General features: G+C 48.9%; 1 protein-coding gene across 1 annotated transcript in view; it reads right to left on the bottom strand.

Moving 5' to 3' along the window:
• C7H11orf80 (chromosome 7 C11orf80 homolog) overlaps window positions 1-21,120 on the bottom strand; it is a 61,041-nt gene that overhangs the window by 12,629 nt on the left and 27,292 nt on the right. The window contains exons 8-13 of the mRNA XM_054033426.1: window positions 13,094-13,292; window positions 12,043-12,196; window positions 6,647-6,793; window positions 5,922-6,043; window positions 5,022-5,132; window positions 4,046-4,144 (exon numbers count right to left, since the gene is read on the bottom strand). Of these exons, the coding sequence (XP_053889401.1) occupies window positions 4,046-4,144; window positions 5,022-5,132; window positions 5,922-6,043; window positions 6,647-6,793; window positions 12,043-12,196; window positions 13,094-13,292 (832 nt within the window). The remainder of the gene's footprint in view (window positions 1-4,045; window positions 4,145-5,021; window positions 5,133-5,921; window positions 6,044-6,646; window positions 6,794-12,042; window positions 12,197-13,093; window positions 13,293-21,120) is intronic.

Raw genomic sequence — 21,120 nt, 5'->3', positions numbered from 1 at the left:
AAATGCAATCCTGATCCACACCCCAAGACAAGGATTGGAAGAGATTAAATCTATTTGGGTGGAAAGTCTAGTCTTCGGCAAGTCTGCAATTCCGCACAGCCAACTACACAGTGTTACTAGCAACATACGACCATGATAATTACGCTAACTGAACGAGTTCCTCGATGAAATCTCAGAGGACAAGAAGTAACAATTCCAAGCCATCATTAACAAGGGACAGCTTGTAGCCAGAACAGCACCCAAAGCATCCCTCAATGTTGTGCACACAGCCGCATGCACAAAAGCAATAGTAATGTGCAGAACTTCATGGCTATATTCTTTGGGAATCCTGAGGGAACTTCAAACTAAGGTAGAAGACCTCCCCTTTGATAGGGATAAACTGTTCTCCGCCAAGACAGATGAACTCCTACATTCCATGAAGGACTCATGAGCGACACTAAGAACACTCAGCATTTACACAACCCCAAAGAGAAGGAGGAGATACCAGCCATACTCCCGCAACAGAGACAATACATTGCAACAACAACAGCAACAGAGACAATTCGACAACCAGAGACAAAGACACCGGCCACAGAGACGTCATCTTTCCCAGTCTCAGTCTGCAGCGTCCCAAGCACCATCAGCCAAGATGCAATTTTGAAACATTGGTCAAGGGTCTGACTGACCTCCCCCGACAACCAGCGCCAATACTACGAACAACCCAGACCTTTGGTCATTGGCTATGACCGTTTTATCATATGTGGGCCTCCATCACCACAGACCACTGGGTATTAGAGATCATCCGCACAGGTTATACCATCCCTTTTATCTCCATTCCACCTACCCATCCCCCTTCCCTGTCCCTCTTCAGGTACCCTTCTCATGAGCACCTTCTACGACAAGAAGTTAATCATCTTCTACAACTAGGTGCTGTGGAACAAGTTCCAACACAACACAAGGGAAAGGGAATTTATTCCCACTGTTTCCTGACTCAAAACAAAAACCGTGGATGGAGACCCATATTAGATCTTAGACAACTCAACAAGATTGTGCATACCCACAGATGGTCACACTAAACTCAATTATCCCAGCGCTGGAAAAGGAGGACTGGTTCTCAGCCTTCGACCTACAAGAGTACTTTCATATTACCATCCATCCCACACGCAGACGGTTCCTACAATTCACAATAGGGAAAGACCACTTCCAATACAGAATGCTACCCTCTGGACTTTTGACAGCCCTTAGAGTTTTTACCAAAACAGTAGTAGTGGTGCATTTGTGCGGACAGGGAATATTGATCTTCCAATACCTAGACAACTGCCTACTGAAAGGACCTACTCAAACAGAAACAGTAAATATTACCCAGAGGACTGTCACCCTCTTTCACACCATAAGGTTATAAAGAACAGGGCAGCCAATCGGGAACACCCCAGAACAGCAGCCAGAAGAAGCACTGTGCCAGAAAAAAATCGCCCCAAAAAAACAGGCCTAAGATGGACCCAGTACTACGGCTGCCCAAAGCTGCATGGGGCTGTGAGTACTGGGGCATTAAAAACAAAAAGGAAGGTTGCTAAATAGTTAAGTAAAAAGGTGGTCGCTCTGTGTGGCTTTGCAGAGAGCAGCAAAAGAGGGCACTAAAGGGGTTTGTTGAAAAAAAGTTCACTGGTGCCAAAAACAACCAGAAGCACCTAAAACTCACCACTGAACTAAAACTTTGCTCAGAACTCAGTTTGTAGACCCATTGCTCAGTGTCTGCCCTTCCAAACTGTGCTACCACTGGGCCCGTGGGGCCTTGGTTTAAATGAAACCCTGTTCTACTGCTCCCCCTATATTTCCCCTTGTTGTATTTCTCCTCTCATCCCTCTGTAAATATTTCCCTTTGTTATATCCATTGTACTTTTCCTGTGGGTGTGTGTGTTCACTCTGAGGGGGTTTGGAACGAGTGCCCATGGGGTAAAAAAAATTTCTCCTGCTGCATTCCTGGGCGCGCCTTCTCTTGGCCAGAGCTGCCTGCAGAGCAGACTCCATCTTGGCCACGAGAGCGCTAAAGATACCTAAGAGACTGAAATCTACTCTAAAACCAGTACAACAATTGGACTTCATTGGAGCACACTTAGGCTAGGTCTACACTACCCGCCTGAATCGGCGGGTAGAAATCGACCTCTCGGGGATCGATTTATTGCGTCCCGTTGGGACGCGACAATCGATCCCCAAATCGGCGCTCTTACTCCACCAGCGGAGGTGGGAGTAAGCGCCGCCGACAGAAAGCCGCAGAAGTCTATTTTGCCGCCGTCCTCACAGCGGGGTAAGTCGGCTGCGATACGTCAAATTCAGCTACGCTATTCACGTAGCTGAATTTGCGTATCTTAAATCGACTCCCCCCTGTAGTGTAGATGTACCCCTAGACTCCGTAGAGGCCAAAGCATCATTACCAATGACCAGATTTGCGCACTCACCACTCTCATATCAGTGATCACAAATAGCCCATGGGTATCTGCACACACCTGCCTTCAACTACTGGGACATATGGCGGCCACCACCTTCATAGTAAAACACGCTCGCTTACACATGTGCTGCCTACAGGGAGGGCTGAGCTCAGTATACATACAATGAAATCAAAGCCTGAACAAAAGGGACCAAGCAATATTAATCAGATTCCTCAATGATGTTTTGATATTGGACATTTGCAGGCAGAGCTGGCTCCAGGCACCAGCCGAGCAAGCTGGTGCTTGGGGCGGGAGCTTGTAGGAGGCGGCATTCCGCCCAATCCTAGGGCGGCACGGCCGCTTTTTTTTTTTTGTTCCGCTCCGGCCGCCCTGTAGGGGGCAGCGGCATGGAAGACGGGTGCGCCCTGCAGCAAGCCTGGCAGGGCAGCCCGCGTCCTTCCCTCCCAGCTGACCAGAATGGTGTGGAACCCTCCTGGCAGGGGACACGGCGGGATGGCAGCACCCCGCTGAAGCCCTGGCCACCCCCCTTCTCTCTCTCCCCCCCGCTCCCTCCCCCTCCCCCCGCTAGCCAGGGCAGATCTGCAGGGCAAGGAGTCCCCCTGCACCCTGGCTCCGGCCGCGCCCCAGGTTTGGTTTTTTTGCTTTGCCTTTCTGGCCGCCGCGGTTTTTTTTTTTTTTTTTTTTGCTTGGGGCGGCCAGAAAGCCAGAGCCGGCCCTGTTTGCAGGGCAGTTCCTTAGTCTACCATACATACTTTTACCAAGCATTATGCTATTAGGGCTGCATCTAGATCAGATGCAAATTTTGGGAAGGCAAGTACTGCAGTCATTCTTTAAGTAGACTCTGAGCCCTGCCCCCTAACTTGGCTTGTGAGTCCCCTGAGTGAAATACATGTCTGCACCTGCTCAAAGAAGAGTGGTTACCTACCTGGACTGTAACTATTGTTCTTCGAGATGTGGGTGAAAAGGTGTCTTCCATGACCCACCCTCTGTCTCCTCTGCACTGCAGTGTTACCATTTAATGTTCGGTGTGCAGGAACCGAGGGGGGTTGGAGCCCTTAAACAGCCTGGGGAAGGACCCGGGACGTAGGACACGAGCACCACCCCTATGGTTATTGCTAGGGAAAGTTCTCTGGCTTCTGAGTGCTGGGTGCACACACACCTGAGTGCAGTACAGGTCTACACCCATATCTTGCAGAACAACAGTTACAATACAAGAGAGTAACTTTTTTTCCCCCAGCAGCAGGTGATAGCAGGATGAAGATATTTTTCTAATATAAGACTGAAGGGCATTGAAAACCAGGCTGGACAAGGCCCTGGGGGATAATTTACACAGGGGTAATCCTACCCTGGGTCCCAGAGAGGGATGCGGTAGATGGGATCTGATGTGGAGTGTTTCCATTTCTGATGGAACAATCCACAGGGAATAGTCTGTAGGGACTCCGGCCACATGGGATTCAGTAGAAGCTTTCCATCTCTACTATCTCTGATGACTAAAAGGTGCTCACATACCATGGTCATGAGCATGGAGTTGGTGGGTGGGTGGATATGTATGGTGACAGACAGAAACAGATCAGCATACAAGGCCTCAAAGAGGGAGCCACAGGGTGAAACTGACTTACTTTTGTGATGCTGCATGTGCCATTGGGCATCAGTCGCTTCCGAGTGACATTTTCAAAGGCTGTTTGAATGGCTGCCATTAGCTCTGGGGTATCTGAAACCTGCACACGTTAATAGAATCCAGTCACCTGGGGAAAGGTGCTTTGGATTCTTGAGACCGCTTATTTGAAAAGTTCTCATGCCTCCATGGATTGCAAGAGGCTTTAAGCTACACTTACCCTTACAAGCACTACAATAGCACTTCATCTAATAATGAGATTTTCATCCCTCTGCTGAGGGGGAGCAGAATTCGGGGGGGGGGGAGGAGTAGAGGAACAATGGAGCCCCAAGAGTTGCCTCCAAATCCAGAGAACAGAGCAGACAGCAAACTCTGTGCCACCTGCCATGACTCTCTCCAAGAACCGTGGCATCACAACACTAATATCACAGCATTTCTTCAAATACTAAAAACTTGCTCACAGGCGACAAAAACAACTTGGACGACTGTGTGACAGCACCATCTGGTGATTCCTCTCATGACATTATTAATATTATAGTAGCCCTGGAAGGCTACCACTTTCATCAGCATCCAATTCTGTTGGGGGCTGCACAGACTCCAACTGAGATCAGGGTATCATTATGCCAGATGCTGCACAGACCCTGACCAAGATTGGGGGCCCTGTCTTGCCAGGAGCTGCCCTGACCCCAAGTGAGACTGGGGCCCCCATTGTGTAAGGCCCTGCACAGATGCATAGTGAGATAGAGTGCCTCCCCTGAAGAGCTCACAATCTAAATAGACAAAAGGTGGTAGGGGCAACTGAGGCCCCAGGAGGGGAAGGGACTTGCCCAAGATCACCCAGCAGGTCAGTGGCTGAGCCATAAATAGACCCCAGTAGCCCTGAGTTCCAGCTGAATCAGCACAGCTAGTCATTGGACCATGCTGCCTCTCATGGAGAATTATAACAGTATCCTAAAAAATCCACCACATACAGTAGTTACCTGCAAACTCTGCAGACATTCCCGTCTGAACTGGCTGTTAGTGCTGCTGGACACCACACTGGAAATGGCACCTAGGATGACGGGCAGGGACAGCTTCAACCTCTGCTGGTTCTGGGAAGGGCCAAGAACATTTTACTGCACATTTCCATTCCCGTCGACACCCCTCCACCTGGCCACCCTGGGACGGATCAGAAAACCAAGGCAAATCCTGTGTTGGGGAAGCTTAGGAGGCAGAATGGGATGTGGTCCTACTGGAATTAGCTCAGCACTTAGGGGGATCATCCCGACACCTAGGAAAAGCACCCTGCCATCTAGCAGGTTTATGTCTCTTTCAGATGGTGTCATCCGCAGCAGTACAGCATCGCCTAGCACAGCCCTAGAGAACTGGGGTTGGGACTAATCCCAAGAGGACAGCACCCCCTACGGAGGGCCTGGCACTGTTCCATGGAGCATAGCATGCCCTAATGCCACATTGGGCTCAGTACTGACTCCAAAGGGAGGGCTCCTCCACCCTTCTCTCTGAAGCACAGTGCCCGCAGCAGCTCACTGACTCAGAAGAGGGAGCAGCTCCTGCTGAATCACCCACACCACTTCTTGTGGAACTTGAAGTTTTGCCCAAACATTTCCAATCCACGTCCTTCCAAATCCCACGTTGCTGAGCTGGCAAAATCACCCGAGAGCACAGTTCACAGGAGTCTGGCTGCAGGATATGTGGTGAAGCCAACTAGACCCAGTAATAAAACAATGAGAACAGAAAGAGGAGGCAAGAGCCAACTCCCCCCGATACGACAGCAGGCTCAGAGAGAATGGAGAGAGGAGCCCAGATAGAAGAGCTGACCCTGTGATCTCAGATCCATGGATTCTGTGCTGCCTAATACACATACCAGTACAAGCTCCTACCTTCCCTCTCTTGCAGTGCTCCTGTAGCATTGCGTCAATGACAGCCTGGACTCCACGCTTCACTGCCTCCTGGCTGCACAGGAGAATCTGGTCTATATGGGATGCAATCATGCGCCGGGTCCCTGAGTCACAATAGTTCGGGGTTCGTTTACATTGGGTTTGGTTTGCTTAGGGAAGAGTCATTTTTAGGCGATGATGATCCAAGGAGTCAAAAAACAGGTCAAATCCCAAAGGCAAATCAGTTATTATTTATGTTGCAGGTTTGCCCCGAGGATCCAAACAAGACCAGGACCCCAGTGTGCCAGGTACTGCACAGATCCTGAGTGAGAGCAGGGCCCTGTCCTTCAGGTGCTGCACAAACCCTGCAACAGCAACAGGGCTCTCTCATGTTCCCAGTAGCATAGTGCCCCATAGCACTGCACTGGGGTCTGTACAGCACCCAGCATGCTGGGGACCCCCACCTCCTTTGGAGCTGATGCAGTGCCTGCCACGCAAGGAACCCCCATCTCGGTGGGGTCTGTGCAGCACCCGGCATGCTGGGACACTGATCTCAGTCGGGGTCTGTGCAGCTCTTGGCACAATAGGGGCCCTGATCTTGGTTGGGGGCTCTAGAAACTAATCATATACAACACTGCAGTTTTTGTTTCCAGCCTCTAGGGGAAGACAAGCCCAAGATTTGGGCTGGGATGTTACCCTAGAAAACAGTCAAGCGATTTTATACATACAGAAATCATAAAATGGCTTATCTTGAAACTGGTCTGAGTAGTGGAGAAAGAGGAAGAGCAACAGAGTCTGCTCCCAAGTGTCTGGATCATCTTCTTGGCTTCCACCGTCCCAGTGAAGTTTATATCTGACATCTGGGTTCACTTGATCTGGGGGGCAATGAAACACCAAGCAGCATTTTTATATAGAGACACAGCCAGTGCTGCCATCTTTGATCAAGCAAACAGCTTCATGATGTGAGTGTAGTGCTGCCAGGACGGCGCTCAGCACCCACAACTTCTCACAGCTCAGATCCCACTTAGGCTGCACTGTGGTAGCAGGGCCACCCAAAGGATTCTGGGGGCCTGGGGCAAAGCAATTTCGGGGGCCCCTTCCATAAAAAAAGTTGCAATACTGTAGAATACTATATTCTCGTGGGGGCCCCTGTGGGGCCCAGGGCAAATTGCTCCACTTGCCCCCCCCTCTGGGCGGCCCTGTATGGTAGTGCCAATGGGCCAGCACCCCATTCTTCTGGGCACTGTCCAAATGTAACAAAGAGACTGTTCCCTGACTCAAAGAGCTTGCAGTCAACAGCCAGGTCTACACCGAGCCTTTCTCCTGCTATAAGCAATGCCGGGGGTGATTTTTTTAACTGATCTAGTTATACTGGGACAGCGCCTAGTGTGGATGCAGTTATACCAGGATAAAGGTGCCTTATCCTGGTACAGCTTAGGGAATAGCTATACTGGCCGAAAGCACATTAATCCCAGTATAATTGTGTCTACACTGGGGGAATGCAACACTTGAACTACTCAGGCACAGCACAACTTGGGTGAGCAGATAAAGCCTTGATGTTAGATCATAGCCACCGGCAGAATTAAACCAAGAGACAGGAAGAGCAAAGGGAACCAATGAAATGCTTGCAATCTGCACACTCAGCAGCACTCCCAGCTCACCAACTGCACAGCCCCTGGGGAACATTTTGCAGTGCACAGCAAATGGGGGCTAACAAGGGTGGAAGGACAGCAAGGTGGCTTTGAGGATGTTCACAGGCAGCTCCCGCCATGCATGAAGGGGCAGCATGGAGGAAAGCGCCAAGGTGCATGCTGGGAAATGTTTCAAATGGGCGATGGAGAATGGCATGGTTTGCTCTGTATTTTAGAGGAGGGGCATTCAGGAAAATCTCGCCCTCATTTAGGTACCTAAAAGAACTTTGTGATCCTGCTGCCACAGCGTGCTTCTCAGTGCCACAAAATGGCATGATGGAGAAAGAAGGGGCTCTAATAATGGCCACTGGTTATTACTGCTATTTAATAGCATGATAGTGCTACCTAGAGGCACCATTCAAGATCCAGGCCCAATCGTGCCGGTGTTTCAGAGACTCAGATTGCGGCCCCTGCCATGCCAGGCCCTGCACAGACACACAAGAGAATCATAGAATCATAGAATATTAGAGTTGGAAGGGACCTCAAGAGGTCATCTAGTCCAACCCCCTGCTCAAAGCAGGACCAATTCCCAGCTAAATCATCCCAGCCAGGGCTTTGTCAAGCCGGGCCTTAAAAACCTCCAAGGAAGGAGACTCCACCACCTCCCTAGGTAACGCATTCCAGTGTTTCACCACCCTCCTAGTGAAATAGTTTTTCCTGATATCCAACCTGGACCTCCCCCACTGCAACTTGAGACCATTGCTCCTTGTTCTGTCATCTGCCACCACTGAGAACAGCCAAGCTCCATCCTCTTTGGAACCCCCCTTCAGGTAGTTGAAGGCTGCTATCAAATCCCCCCTCATTCTTCTCTTCTGGAGACTAAACAATCCCAGTTCCCTCAGCCTCTCCTCATAAGTCATGTGCTCCAGACCTCTAATCATTTTTGTTGCCCTCCGCTGGACTCTTTCCAATTTTTCCACATCCTTCTTGTAGTGTGGGGACCAAAACTGGACACAGTATTCCAGATGAGGCCTCACCAATGTCGAATAAAGGGGAACGATCACATTCCTCGATCTGCTGGCAATGCCCCTTCTTATACAGCCCAAAATGCTGTTAGCCTTCTTGGCAACAAGAGCACACTGTTGACTCATATCCAGCTTCTTGTCCACTGTGACCCCTAGGTCCTTTTTTGCAGAACTGCTACCTAGCCATTCGGTCCCTAGTCTGTAGCAGTGCATGGGATTCTTCCGTCCTAAGTGCAGGACTCTGCACTTGTCCTTGTTGAACCTCATCAGGTTTTTTTCGGCCCAATCCTCTAATTTGTCTAGGTCCCTCTGTATCCGATCCCTACCCTCTAGTGTATCTACCACGCCTCCTAGTTTAGTGTCATCTGCAAACTTGCTGAGAGTGCAGTCCACACCATCCTCCAGATCATTAATAAAGATATTAAACAAAACCGGCCCCAGGACCGACCCTTGGGGCACTCCGCTTGAAACTGGCTGCCAACTAGACATGGAGCCATTGATCACTACCCGTTGAGCCCGACGATCTAGCCAGCTTTCTATCCACCTTACAGTCCATTCATCCAGCCCATACTTCTTTAACTTGGCGGCAAGAATACTGTGGGAGACCGTATCAAAAGCTTTGCTAAAGTCAAGGAATAACACATCCACTGCTTTCCCCTCATCCACAGAGCCAGTTATCTCATCATAGAAGGCAATTAGGTTAGTCAGGCACGACTTCCCCTTCGTGAATCCATGCTGACTGTTCCTGATCACTTTCCTCTCCTCTAAATGTTTCATAATTGATTCCTTGAGGACCTGCTCCATGATTTTTCCAGGGACTGAGGAGAGGCTGACTGGCCTGTAGTTCCCCGGATCCTCCTTCTTCCCTTTTTTAAAGATGGGCACTACATTAGCCTTTTTCCAGTCATCTGGGACCTCCCCCGATCGCCATGAGTTTTCAAAAATAATGGCTAATGGCTCTGCAATCTCACCCGCCAACTCCTTTGGCACCCTCGGATGCAGCGCATCCGGCCCCATGGACTTGTGCACGTCCAGTTTTTCTAAATAGTCCCGAACCACTTCTTTCTCCACAGAGGGCTGGTCACCTTCTCCCCATGCTGTACTGCCCAGTGCAGCAATCTGGGAGCTGACCTTGTGCGTGAAGACAGAGGCAAAAAAATAATTGAATACATTAGCTTTTACCACATCCTCGGTCACTAGGTTGCCTCCCTCCTTCAGTAAGGGGCCCACACTTTCCTTGATTTTCTTCTTGTTGCTAACATACCTGAAGAAACCCTTCTTGTTACTCTTAACATCTCTTGCTAACTGCAACTCCAAGTGTGATTTGGCCTTCCTGATTTCACTCCTGCACGCCTGAGCAATATTTTTATACTCCTCCCTGGTCGTTTGTCCAATCTTCCACTTCTTGTAAGCTTCTTTTTTGCGTTTAAGATCAGCAAGGATTTCACTGTTTAGCCAAGCTGGTCGCCTGCCATATTTACTATTCTTTCTACACATCAGGATGGTTTGTTCCTGCAACCTCAATAAGGATTCTTTAAAATACAGCCAGCTCTCCTGGACCCCTTTGCCCTTCATGTTATTCTCCCAGGGGATCCTGCCCATCTGTTCCCTGAGGGAGTCAAAGTCTGCTTTTCTGAAGTCCAGGGTGCGTATTCTGCTGCTCTCCTTTCTTCCTTGTGTCAGGATCCTGAACTCGACCATCTCATGGTCACTGCCTCCCAGGTTCCCATCCACTTTTGCTTCCCCTACTAGTTCTTCCCTGTTTGTGAGTAGCAGGTCAAGAAAAGCTTTGCCCCTAGTTGGTTCCTCCAGCACTTGCACCAGGAAATTGTCCCCTACACTTTCCAAAAATTTCCTGGATTGCCTGTGCACCGCTGTATTGCTCTCCCAGCAGATATCAGGGTGATTAAAGTCTCCCATGAGAACCAGGGCCTGCGATCTAGCAACTTCTGCTAGTTGCCAGAAGAAAGCCTCGTCCACCTCATCCCCCTGGTCTGGTGGTCTATAGCAGACTCCAACCACGACATCATCCTTGTTGCTCACACTTCTCAACTTTATCCAGAGACTCTCAGGTTTTTCTGCAGTTTCATACCGGAGCTCTGAGCAGTCATACTCCTCTCTTACATACAACGCAACTCCCCCACCTTTTCTGCCCTGCCTGTCCTTCCTGAACAGTTTATATCCATCCATGACAGTACTCCAGTCATGTGAGTTATCCCACCAAGTCTCTGTTATTCCAGTCACATCATAGTTCCCTGACTGTGCCAGGACTTCCAGTTCTCCCTGCTTGTTTCCCAGGCTTCTTGCATTTGTGTATAGGCACTTAAGATAAGGAGAGAGCGTCCATGCCCCCAAAAGGGGGAGGGGAAACAAAGCCACCAGGAGGAAAGGAACTTGCCCAAGGTCAGCAGCAGGAGACAGACTAGAAGCCAGGAGTCCTGACTCCCATTCCTGTGCCTGCCTGTCTAGGCCCCCCACTTCACTCCACAGCCCTGCCCCGAGGGTATGTCTGCCACAAAAAAAGCCAGTCTCGGAGCCCAGGTCAACTGACTCAAGTTTGAGGCAAGGGGCCAAAACTAGTGCAGACCAGGGGTTCTCAAACTTCATTGCACCGTGACCCTCTTCTGATAACAAAGTTACTACATGATCCCAGGTTGGGGTGGAGCCCAAACCCCGCTGCCCCGAGTTGGGGAAGAGGAGGCCAGAGCCCGAGCCTCGCTGCCCAGGGTGGGGGTGGAGCTCAGGCTTCAGCTTCTGCCGGGGTTCCAGCAAGTTTAATGCTGGCCCTTGTGACCCCATTAAAATGGAGTCGGGACCCACTTTGGGGTCCCGACTCACAGTTTGAGAACCGCTGGTGTAGACAATTGGGCTCGGGTTGGAGCCCAGGCTCTGACACCCACCCCCATCGCCAGGTTTCACAGCCTGATCTCCAGCCCAAGCCTGAACACCTGCACTGCTATATTTAGCCCCGTAGTGTGAGCCCCGCAAGCCCCAGTCAGTTGACCCAGGCTCTGAGACTTGGTGCCGCAGGGTTTTTTTGCGGTGTAGACGTACCTTCCCTCTCTTCTCTGTCTTTACCACTGGCCACCATGCCAAATTAACACAACAGGATTGGAGTGAGGTGGGTCAGATTTTGCCACCAAATCGCCAGTTCAAGTTTGAGTGAATCCTTTGTGACAAGTCAGTGGATTTTCAGATGCTTGCGCTGTTGGCAACAGACAAATTCTGATTTGTCTTGAGATCTGAGCCAACCAATATGGGAAGCTCTAACTATGCATCTGTGCAGCACCCAGCACAATTGAGGCTCAATCTCAGATGGGATCTGTGCAGCACCCAGGACAACAGGGCCCTGATTTCGGCTGGGAACTGTAGAGCACTCAGCACGGTGGGGCCCTGATCTTGGTTAGGGATCTTTAGATTCTGAGAAGGCTGTGAGCTCTACACAATCGCCTTTGAGAATGACAGCACCTTCTTCCTGCCCTGGATCTGAGTCCAGTGTCGCACTATAGCTGTACTTCTCCCATTCTGCTAAATTCGATGGGTCACTGAAGAACAAAGATGATTTCCCCTTTGCATAGAATGATATGGGCAAACCCGCGGGGTCGTAGAAAAATATGTATTGCTGGCTAAGGAAGAAACCACTGTGAGACTTAAAGGCAAAGAAATCTGAGTGCAACCAACACCTTTCCCTCTCCTGCAGTTATGCTGGAGGCTTGCCCTTGTAAACACATGATCTTTCAGTCCTAGTGTTCTTACATGCGACAAGGTACAGCAATTTCCAGGAGCAGTGTGATTTTGGAGACCTGCTGGCTCTTTACATTGTAGTGGATGTTAAGGCCCAAAGAACCATTCTTACATCCTTATCTGGCCTGCTCCACAGCACATGAGAGTTTCACCCAGCACACTTTCTCTGTGGCAGCTTTTTCAAGGTGGCCTAACCCTGAAGGGTGCTGGATCCACACCTCAGTGCCTCTGAGGATCAATGAGAGCCCCACAAGAGCTGAAATTGACTGCTCTGTTTGTTGTGACCAGTGAAAATTACAATAGGATGAGATGGCTTGTGAGCCTATCTGAGAGGAAGAACACTGCAGTGGAGAGGGTGCTAAAATGAGACTCGGGAAACCCAGGTTCAAGTCCTTGCTCTGCCACAGATGCACTGAGTGACCTTGACAAGTCACTTAGCCTCTCTGTGCCTTAGTTCTCCAGCTGTACCAGGGGAATAATAGCACTGCCCTGCCTCCTGGGGGATTGGGAGGATAAGTACAGTAAAGAGTACCAGGTGCTCAGACACTACAGTGGTGGGGCCAGATAAGCATTTTGGACAAATACAAAGGCCCAATGCTCAGCACACAATTGTGGGCTAAACTGCTCTCTGCTATGGTGGCTCCTGATGAAGCGACTCCTGTGTTTCGAGCATCCCTCTCAGGTGCAATTCACCTCTGTGCAGCTGGCCCATGGCCCCTTGAAGCCCTGGTCAGCCCCATATGGAAATATTTCTTCTGGTAAAGGATATGGAGACAGCAGCAATCTTAGCAGGCTGATTGGGATACAGCTTCAGGCAGGGGCACAGCGCGGCAGCTGGCGTGACTTCCAGCTCCCCGGTGAATCCAGTTTCAGCCACTTCATGGGGAATCAGGAGGCTGACAGCCCTGCCCAGCACAGGGTGGATTTTGTCACAGAGGAAGTTTGCGCCACGGGACACCAAGCTGTCCACAACCCTATGTGGGACAGAAATAAACAAAAGGAAATAAGAACAGAGGCATTGCTGCAATAGATCAGATCGATGACCCATCTACTCTGGTATCTGGTCTCTAGCCCTCACCAGACCAGGAGCAATGATCTAGCTGTTACTACTTATTTTACACTAGCACCTGTAGTGCCAAGTGCTGTGCAGGTTCCTATACCAAGACATCCCATCACATTGGATGCGGCACAGATCCTGACTGAGATTGGCAGGTTCTGTATAGCACCTGGCATAATAGGCTCCCAATCTAAGTTGGGGTGTGTACAGCACCCGGCACAAGGGGAGGCCCCAATCTCAGGCAGGGTCTGTGCAGCACCTGGCACAAGTGGGGGGGGGCGATCTCATTTGGGCCTCTGGAGTGATCCTGTAACACAAATAGCTGCCATCTGACCTACATCCTCTCTCAGGAAGATGGACTGCGACAGAAAGACTCCTCCTGTCCCTGGAGGCAGAACAGTGCACACTTCTTAAAAGGCACTTGCCCTATAATGTGACTCCAACCTGGCTGCTTTCACAGGATGCAGTGCTCCACTACAGTCTCTGCAGGCAGGGAGGCAACTGCTTCCCATACCCACACCATTTGTGCAGAGCTCTGGATTGAGCACAGACAGGTCTGGGGCTCTGAGTATAAAAACACTTACACCCATGAGTCCTTAGATGTCAATGGGCCTCACATCGGTAAAGTTAAACATGTGCAGGAAGAGCTGCCCGCAGGAAGCCATTCACAATCATAACAACAACTTTATTGAACCCATAAGCCAATGAACAATGCAACAGATCCTATTATTCATACAGCCCACTAGGTGGCAAACGTTATGTACAGTATGTGCCAACTAGACATTAGCACTTGGTTGAAAAAATTTTGATGGAATCGTTTTCTGTCAAAACATGCAGTTTAGCTGAAATCAAAATGTTTTGTGGCAAATTTTCAATGATTTTTATGGGATTCTCGTTTCGTTCCAACAACAAAATATTTCATTTTTAATACAGTAAAAATGTATAATTTTGACTTTGTCATTTGGATTAATTTTGTTCCACTATTGTATTAAAATATTAAATATATTAAATTAATATTTTAAAATAATAAAAAAGTCTAAATGAAATGAATCAAAGCAATAAAGTCAAAATGACATACCTTACAGAATGAAACATTCTGACATCATAAAATGAAGCAATTTGACATGATCCAAACAGAACTTGCTGATGGTCCTGAATCAGAAGTTTTCTTTCATGGGAAGTTATAACATTTCGGCTTCTCATTTGGATTTGGAATGAGTCGTCACCCCCCACCCCCCTCCCGAAATGTCAGCATTTCCCGTGGAACAGAAATTCTGGCTTCTGACCAGGTCTCTTCCTGTGCGCACACACATATACATATTTCTTTTTATACAAAACTCCTGTAACATACATAAGTGTTTATAGGATGGGGCCCCAGCTGTCAGCAAAGCACTTAAGCTAGTACTTAACTGTAAATCTGTGCCTAAATCCCATAGACCGCAATAGGATTTAGGATTTACGCATATATTTAATAAGTACTTTGCTGAATTGGGGCCTCAGAAAGGAGTGCACTACCTTAGAAGCTAGCTAGATGGCGCTAGAGCATAGTGGGTGTAGAATAAACAACGGTTACTAACCTTTGTAACTGTTAAAAGAAGAACAGGAGTACTTGTGGCACCTTAGAGACTAACAAATTTATTAGAGCATAAGCTTTCGTGGACTACAGCCCACTTCTTCGGATGCATATAGAATGGAACATATAATGAGGAGATATATATACACACATACAGAGAGCATAAACAGGTGGGAGTTGTCTTACCAACTCTGAGAGGCCAATTAATTAAGAGGAAAAAAAAAAAAAAAACTTTTGAAGTGATAATCAAGCTAGCCGAGTACAGACAGTGTGATAAGAAGTGTGAGAGTACTTACAAGGGGAGATAGTCAACGTTTGTAATGGCTCAGCCATTCCCAGTCCTTATTCAAACCGGAGTTGATTGTGTCTAGTTTGCATATCAATTCTAGCTCTGTAGTCTCTCTTTGGAGTCTGTTTTTGAAGTTTTTCTGTTGTAATATAGCCACCCGCAGGTCTGTCACTGAATGACCAGACAGGTTAAAGTGTTCTCCCACTGGTTTTTGAGTATTTTGATTCCTGATGTCAGATTTGTGTCCATTAATTCTTTTGCGTAGAGACTGTCCGGTTTGGCCAATGTACATGGCAGAGGGGCATTGCTGGCACATGATGGCATAGATCACATTGGTAGATGTGCAGGTGAATGAGCCCCTGATGGTATGGCTGATGTGATTAGGTCCTATGATGATGTCACTTGAATAGATATGTGAATAGATTTGTAACTGTTGTTCTTCCAGAGGTATTGCACATGTCCATTCCACTGTAGGTGTGCGTGTGCCAAAGCACAGTCGCCAGAAATTTTTTCCCTCAGTGAGACCCATTGGGGCAGCTCAAGCACCCTCTATAGTGCCAGTATAAAACACCCAGATGACCCCACTCCCCTTCAGTTACTTCTTTCCAGAATGACAGGTTTCAGAGTAGCAGCCGTGTTAGTCTGTATCCGCAAAAAGAACAGGAGTACTTGTGGCACCTTAGAGACTAACAAATTTATTAGAGCATAAGCTTTCGTGGACTACAGCTCACTTCTTCTCCACGAAAGCTTATGCTCTAATAAATTTGTTAGTCTCTAAGGTGCCACAAGTACTCCTGTTCTTCTTTCCAGAAAACTCTGAGGTAGAGTGGTAGGAGGGCAGGTCATGGAATGGACATGTGCAACATATCTCAAAGAACAACAGTTACAGAAGGTTAGTAACCGTTTTTCCTTCTTCCAGTGTTTTCACATATGTATTCCACTCTAGGTGACCCCCAAGCAGTTGAATAGGTCATCAACACTTTGACTGCAGAACAGCTCGACCAAATTTGGGATAATCTCTGGACTGTTGAGTGACGGTGTAATGGAAGGAAAAGGTGTGCACCAATAACCAGGTCACTGCTTTACTAATGTCCTTAATAGGGATCTGCGCTAGAAATGCTGCTGAGGATGCTTGCGACCTTGCGGAATGAGCAGTCAGGTTAGCCGGTGGCAAAACACCTGCTTGATTGTAACAAGTACACCTCTACCCCGATATAACACGACCTGATATAACACAAATTCGGATATAATGCGGTAAAGCAGTGCTCCGGGGGGGGGGGGGACTGCGCACTCTGGTGGATCAAAGCAAGTTCGATATAATGCGGTTTCACCTATAACACGGTAAGATTTTTTGGCTCCCGAGGACAGCGTTATATTGAGGTAGAGGTGTACAACTACATGAAGTGATACTGTACATGACAAAATTGTCTGTGAAGAGATTGGGAGACCCTTCACCCTGTCAGCTACAGTTACGAACAGTTAGGTGGACTTTCAGAATGGTTTAATCCTGTCTATGTAGAAAGCTAGGGCTCGTCTAACATCCAATGAATTAAGGCATTGTTCATTCCTATTTGCATATGGCTTTGGGTAAAAGACAGATAGGTAGATTGCTATGATTTGCAAAAACACTTTTGGGAGGACAGTGGGGTGAAGACATAAATGCACCTTATCTTTAAAGAAGACTGTGTATGGAAGCTCTGATATGAGGGCATGGAGCTCCGAGACCCTTCTGGCCAATGTGATAGCCACTAAAAAAACTACTTTCCAAGCGAGGTATAATAAGGAGCACGTTGCCAAAGGTTCAAATGGTGGTCCCATAAGCTTTGAATAGACTAAAGTTCAGTTCTCAGGGAGGAATGGGCTCTCTTACTTGAGAGTATAATCTTTCTATGCCTTTGAAGAATCGGATATACATATTATTGGAAAAAAGGATCGGTTATCCACTCAAGGGTGGAAAGTGATATTACTTCAAGGTGAACCTTGATAGAGGATTGCTAAGTTTTCTTGTTTCAGGTGCAATCGGTATTCAAGTATTTCTTGTAAGGATGACTGCGTGGGTGAGACTCCGCGTTGGAACGCCCAGAGAGAAAACCACTTCCACGTTGAAAGGTAAGTAGCCCTGGTGGAGGGGTTTCTATTACAGAACCTGACAAACTTGCTCTGAGCAAGTCTGCTCTCTGGGATTTAGACATGGAGCTTCCAAGCTGTTAGTTGAAAGGAGCTCAGATTTGGGTGGAGCAGCCAACCGTAGTTCTGAGAGATCAGGTCCGGGTGTAAAAGAAGCAGGATTGGAGTTAACATTGAGAGGCCTACAAGAACCAGTGCTGGCAGGGCCTTGCTGGGGCTATCAGAACAAGAAGAGCCTGGTCCCATTTGATCTTTAGCAGTACTCTGTGCACAAGAGGGATAGGGGGGAAAGTGTAGTAAAGATGTCCCATGCATGGTAGCAGAAAGGCATCCATGATAGAACCTGGTTTGTGGCCTGGGAGGGAGCAGAATTGGTGATACTTCCTGTTGTACCTAGTTGCAAATAGGTTTATCTGGGGAGTCCCCCAATGCCAGAAAACATCTCTCGCCACATCCGGGCGAAGGGACCACTCGTGGTGACTGGAAAAAGACCTGCTGAGGTGATCTGCCAGCTTGTTTTGTGTTCCTGGAAGGTAATAGGCCTCTAGGTTGATTGAGTGGGCTATGCAAAACTCCCCATAGCTGAGTCACTTCTTGACAAAGAAGGGAAGAGCAAGCTCCTCCTTGCCTGTTGAGATAAAACATGGTTACAGTGTTGTCCGTGAGAACAAACAAGTTTCTGCCCATAATGTGGGGCAGGAAGGCCTGACATGCTAGGCGAACCACTCTGAGTTCCCTGACATTGATGTGGACTGAAAGTTCCTCTGGAGATCAAAGGCCTTGAGTTCTGAGGGGCCCCAGGTGAGCTCCCCACCCTAGTGCTGATGCCTCTAAGGCCTGGTCTACACTACGACTTTAATTCGGATTTATCAGCTTTAATTCGAATTAACCCTGTAACCGTCCACACAACGACGCCATTTAATTCGATGTAAAGGGCCCTTTAAATCGATTTCTGTACTCCACCCCAACGAGCGGAGTAGCGCCAAAATCGATTTTAGCAATTCGAATTAGGGTTAGTGTGGCCGCAATTCGATGGTATTGGCCTCCGGGAGCTATCCCACAGTGCATCATTGTGACCGCTCTGGACAGCAATCCGAACTCGGATGCACTGGCCAGGTAGACAGGAAAAGCCCCGCGAACATTTGAACTTCATTTCCTGTTTGCCCAGCATGGAGAGCACAGGTGACCACAGATACCTCATCAGCACAGGTAACCATGCAGGCTGATAATCGAAAAAGAGCACCAGCATGGACCGTGAGGGAGGTACTGGATCTGATCGCTGTATGGGGAGAGGATTCAGTGCTTGCAGAACTTCGTTCTAAAAGACGAAATGCAAAAACTTTTGAAAAAATTTCCAAGGGCATGATGGAGAGAGGCCACAATAGGGACTCTGAGCAGTGCCGCGTGAAGGTCAAGGAGCTCAGACAAGCCTATCAAAAAACAAAGGAGGCAAACGGTCGCTCCGGGTCAGAGCCGCGGACATGCCGCTACTACGCCGAGCTGCATGCAATTCTAGGGGGGGCTGCCACCACTACCCCACCTTTGTTCGTGGATTCTGGGTCGGGGATAGTCTCGACGCCTGAGGATTCTGCCGATGGGGTAGAGGAGGAGGAGGAGGAGGAGGATGAGCTTGCAGAGAGCACACAGCACTCCATTCTCCCCAACAGCCAGGATCTTTTTCTCACCCTGACTGAAGTACCCTCCCAAGCCTCCCAAGCCAGTACCCAAGACTCTGACCCCATGGAAGGGACCTCAGGTGAGTTTACCTTTTAAAATATAAAACTTGTTTTAAAAGCAAACGGTTTTTAATGATTACTTTGCCTGACTTTGCATTCGCGGTCAGTTCAGCTACTGGAAAAGTCTGTAGCTACTGGAAAAGTCTGTTAACGTGTCTGGGGATGGAGCGGAAATCCTCCAGGGACATCTCCATGAAGCTCTCCTGGAGGTACTCCGAAAGCCTTGCCAGAAGGTTTCTGGGCAGTGCATCCTTATTCCCTCCTCCATGGTAGGACACTTGACCACGCCATGCTTGCAGCAAGTAATCTGGTATCATTGCCTGACAAAGCCTAGCAGCGTATGGTCCCGGTGTTTGCTGGCATTCAAGCAACATCCGTTCTTTATCTTGTTGTGTAATCCTCAGGAGAGTGATATCACTCCTGGTAACCTGGTTGAAATACGGGAACTTAATTAAGGGGACAGAGGTGGCCGTTCCTACTGGGCTGTTTGCCTGTGGCGGAAAATAAATCCTTCCCTGCAGTTAGCCAAGCGCAGATGGGAAATTGGCCCTGAAGTTTTCCGCGTTTGGCTAGCAGGGTTCTTCCCTGTTACCAGCCACGCGGTGGGGGGAGGGTACCGTGATCATCCCAGAGAATTCATGGCGAGGGGGGGGGTCGGCGGCGGGGGGGGGGTAGTTTGGTGCCTGCAGGGATCTTCCCTGATACCAGCCATGCGGTGGGGGGAGGGGTACCGTGATCATCCCAGAGAATTCATGGCGGGGGGGGGGTTAGTTTGTTTTCTGGTGCTGCTGAATGTTAACAGAAAAACCGCAGCACTCTACTTGCCTGAAGGGGCCCAGACAAGCCCCCCCACACTGCCCCCCCCCCAACTGGCTGAGATTGGCCAGGCTTCTGCAGCACTCTACAGGCTATGCTTGGTATGTGGGAAAGGAGGGTGCAGAAGCTGTAAAACAATGGCTTACCATGGCCGCATGCAAGCCGAATTCTGTTGCCCAGACCTGTGATCTCTAGCAGCAAAGCCACAAGCACTCAGCATTAAGAGGCAAAATGCGACCTTGCACAGAAATCACATGTGCTATGTAATGTGAACAGTGTTGGTCACCGTGAAAGAGTATAAGCATTGTTCTGCAAAATGTAGCTTTTAAAACAATTCTCTCTTTTTTCCCCTCCCTACAGCAGCTGCAAATTCCTCAAGCCTCCCTCCTCCATCCCGAAGGTTATCACAGATAAGGCGTCGTAAGAAGAAGACGCGGGAGGACATGTTTTCTGAAATTATGCAATCCAGCAGGAGTGACAGAGCTCATCTGAATGAGTGGAAGGAAACAGTTTCAAAGTATAGGAAAGAAGTCAGTGAACGTGAGGAGAGGAGGGACCAACGTGAGGAGAGGAGGGACCAACGTGAGGAGAGGAGAGACGATCGAGATGAGAGATGGCGGCAGGAAGACCAGAGGATGAAGGATGCAACGCTGGGGCTGCTCCGGCGTCTGGTGGAGGTTCAGGAACGGCTGCTGGAAAACAGACTGCCGCTTCAGCCCCTGTTCCACCCTCCCCCCTCCCCATGTTCCGTATCCTCCTCACCCAGACGTGTAAGAACGCGGGGGGGGAGGCTCCGTACACCTTCCCATTCCACCCCAGTAGACAGCCCAAGCAAAAGGCTGTCATTTTTTTAACCTTTTCTTTGTGGCTTTTTCCTTCCCAGCAATCCTCCTCCCAAATACCACCCGGGTTCCCTCCCTCTTTTTCTAATCTATTAATAAAGAATAAATGATTTTTAAATGATAGTGACTTTATTTGGTTTGAAAGAAAGCTGGGGGAAGGGGCAGGGTGGGTTCCTTACAGAAAATCAGTCAGTAAAGGGGGAGGGTTTTCATGAAGGAGAAACAAACAGATATTTCACACGGTAGCCTGGCCAGCCATGAAACTGGTTTTCAAAGCTTCTCTGATGCACAGCGCTTCATGGTGTGATCTTCTAATCGCCCTGGTGTCTGGCTGCGCGTAATCAGCAGCCAGGCGATTTGCC

The sequence above is a fragment of the Malaclemys terrapin genome, chromosome 7 (genome assembly GCF_027887155.1).
Source record: "Malaclemys terrapin pileata isolate rMalTer1 chromosome 7, rMalTer1.hap1, whole genome shotgun sequence".
Classification (NCBI taxonomy): domain Eukaryota; kingdom Metazoa; phylum Chordata; order Testudines; family Emydidae; genus Malaclemys; species Malaclemys terrapin.
Note: the sequence above shows the minus strand (reverse complement) of the source record. Positions and strands in the feature narration are given on the sequence as shown.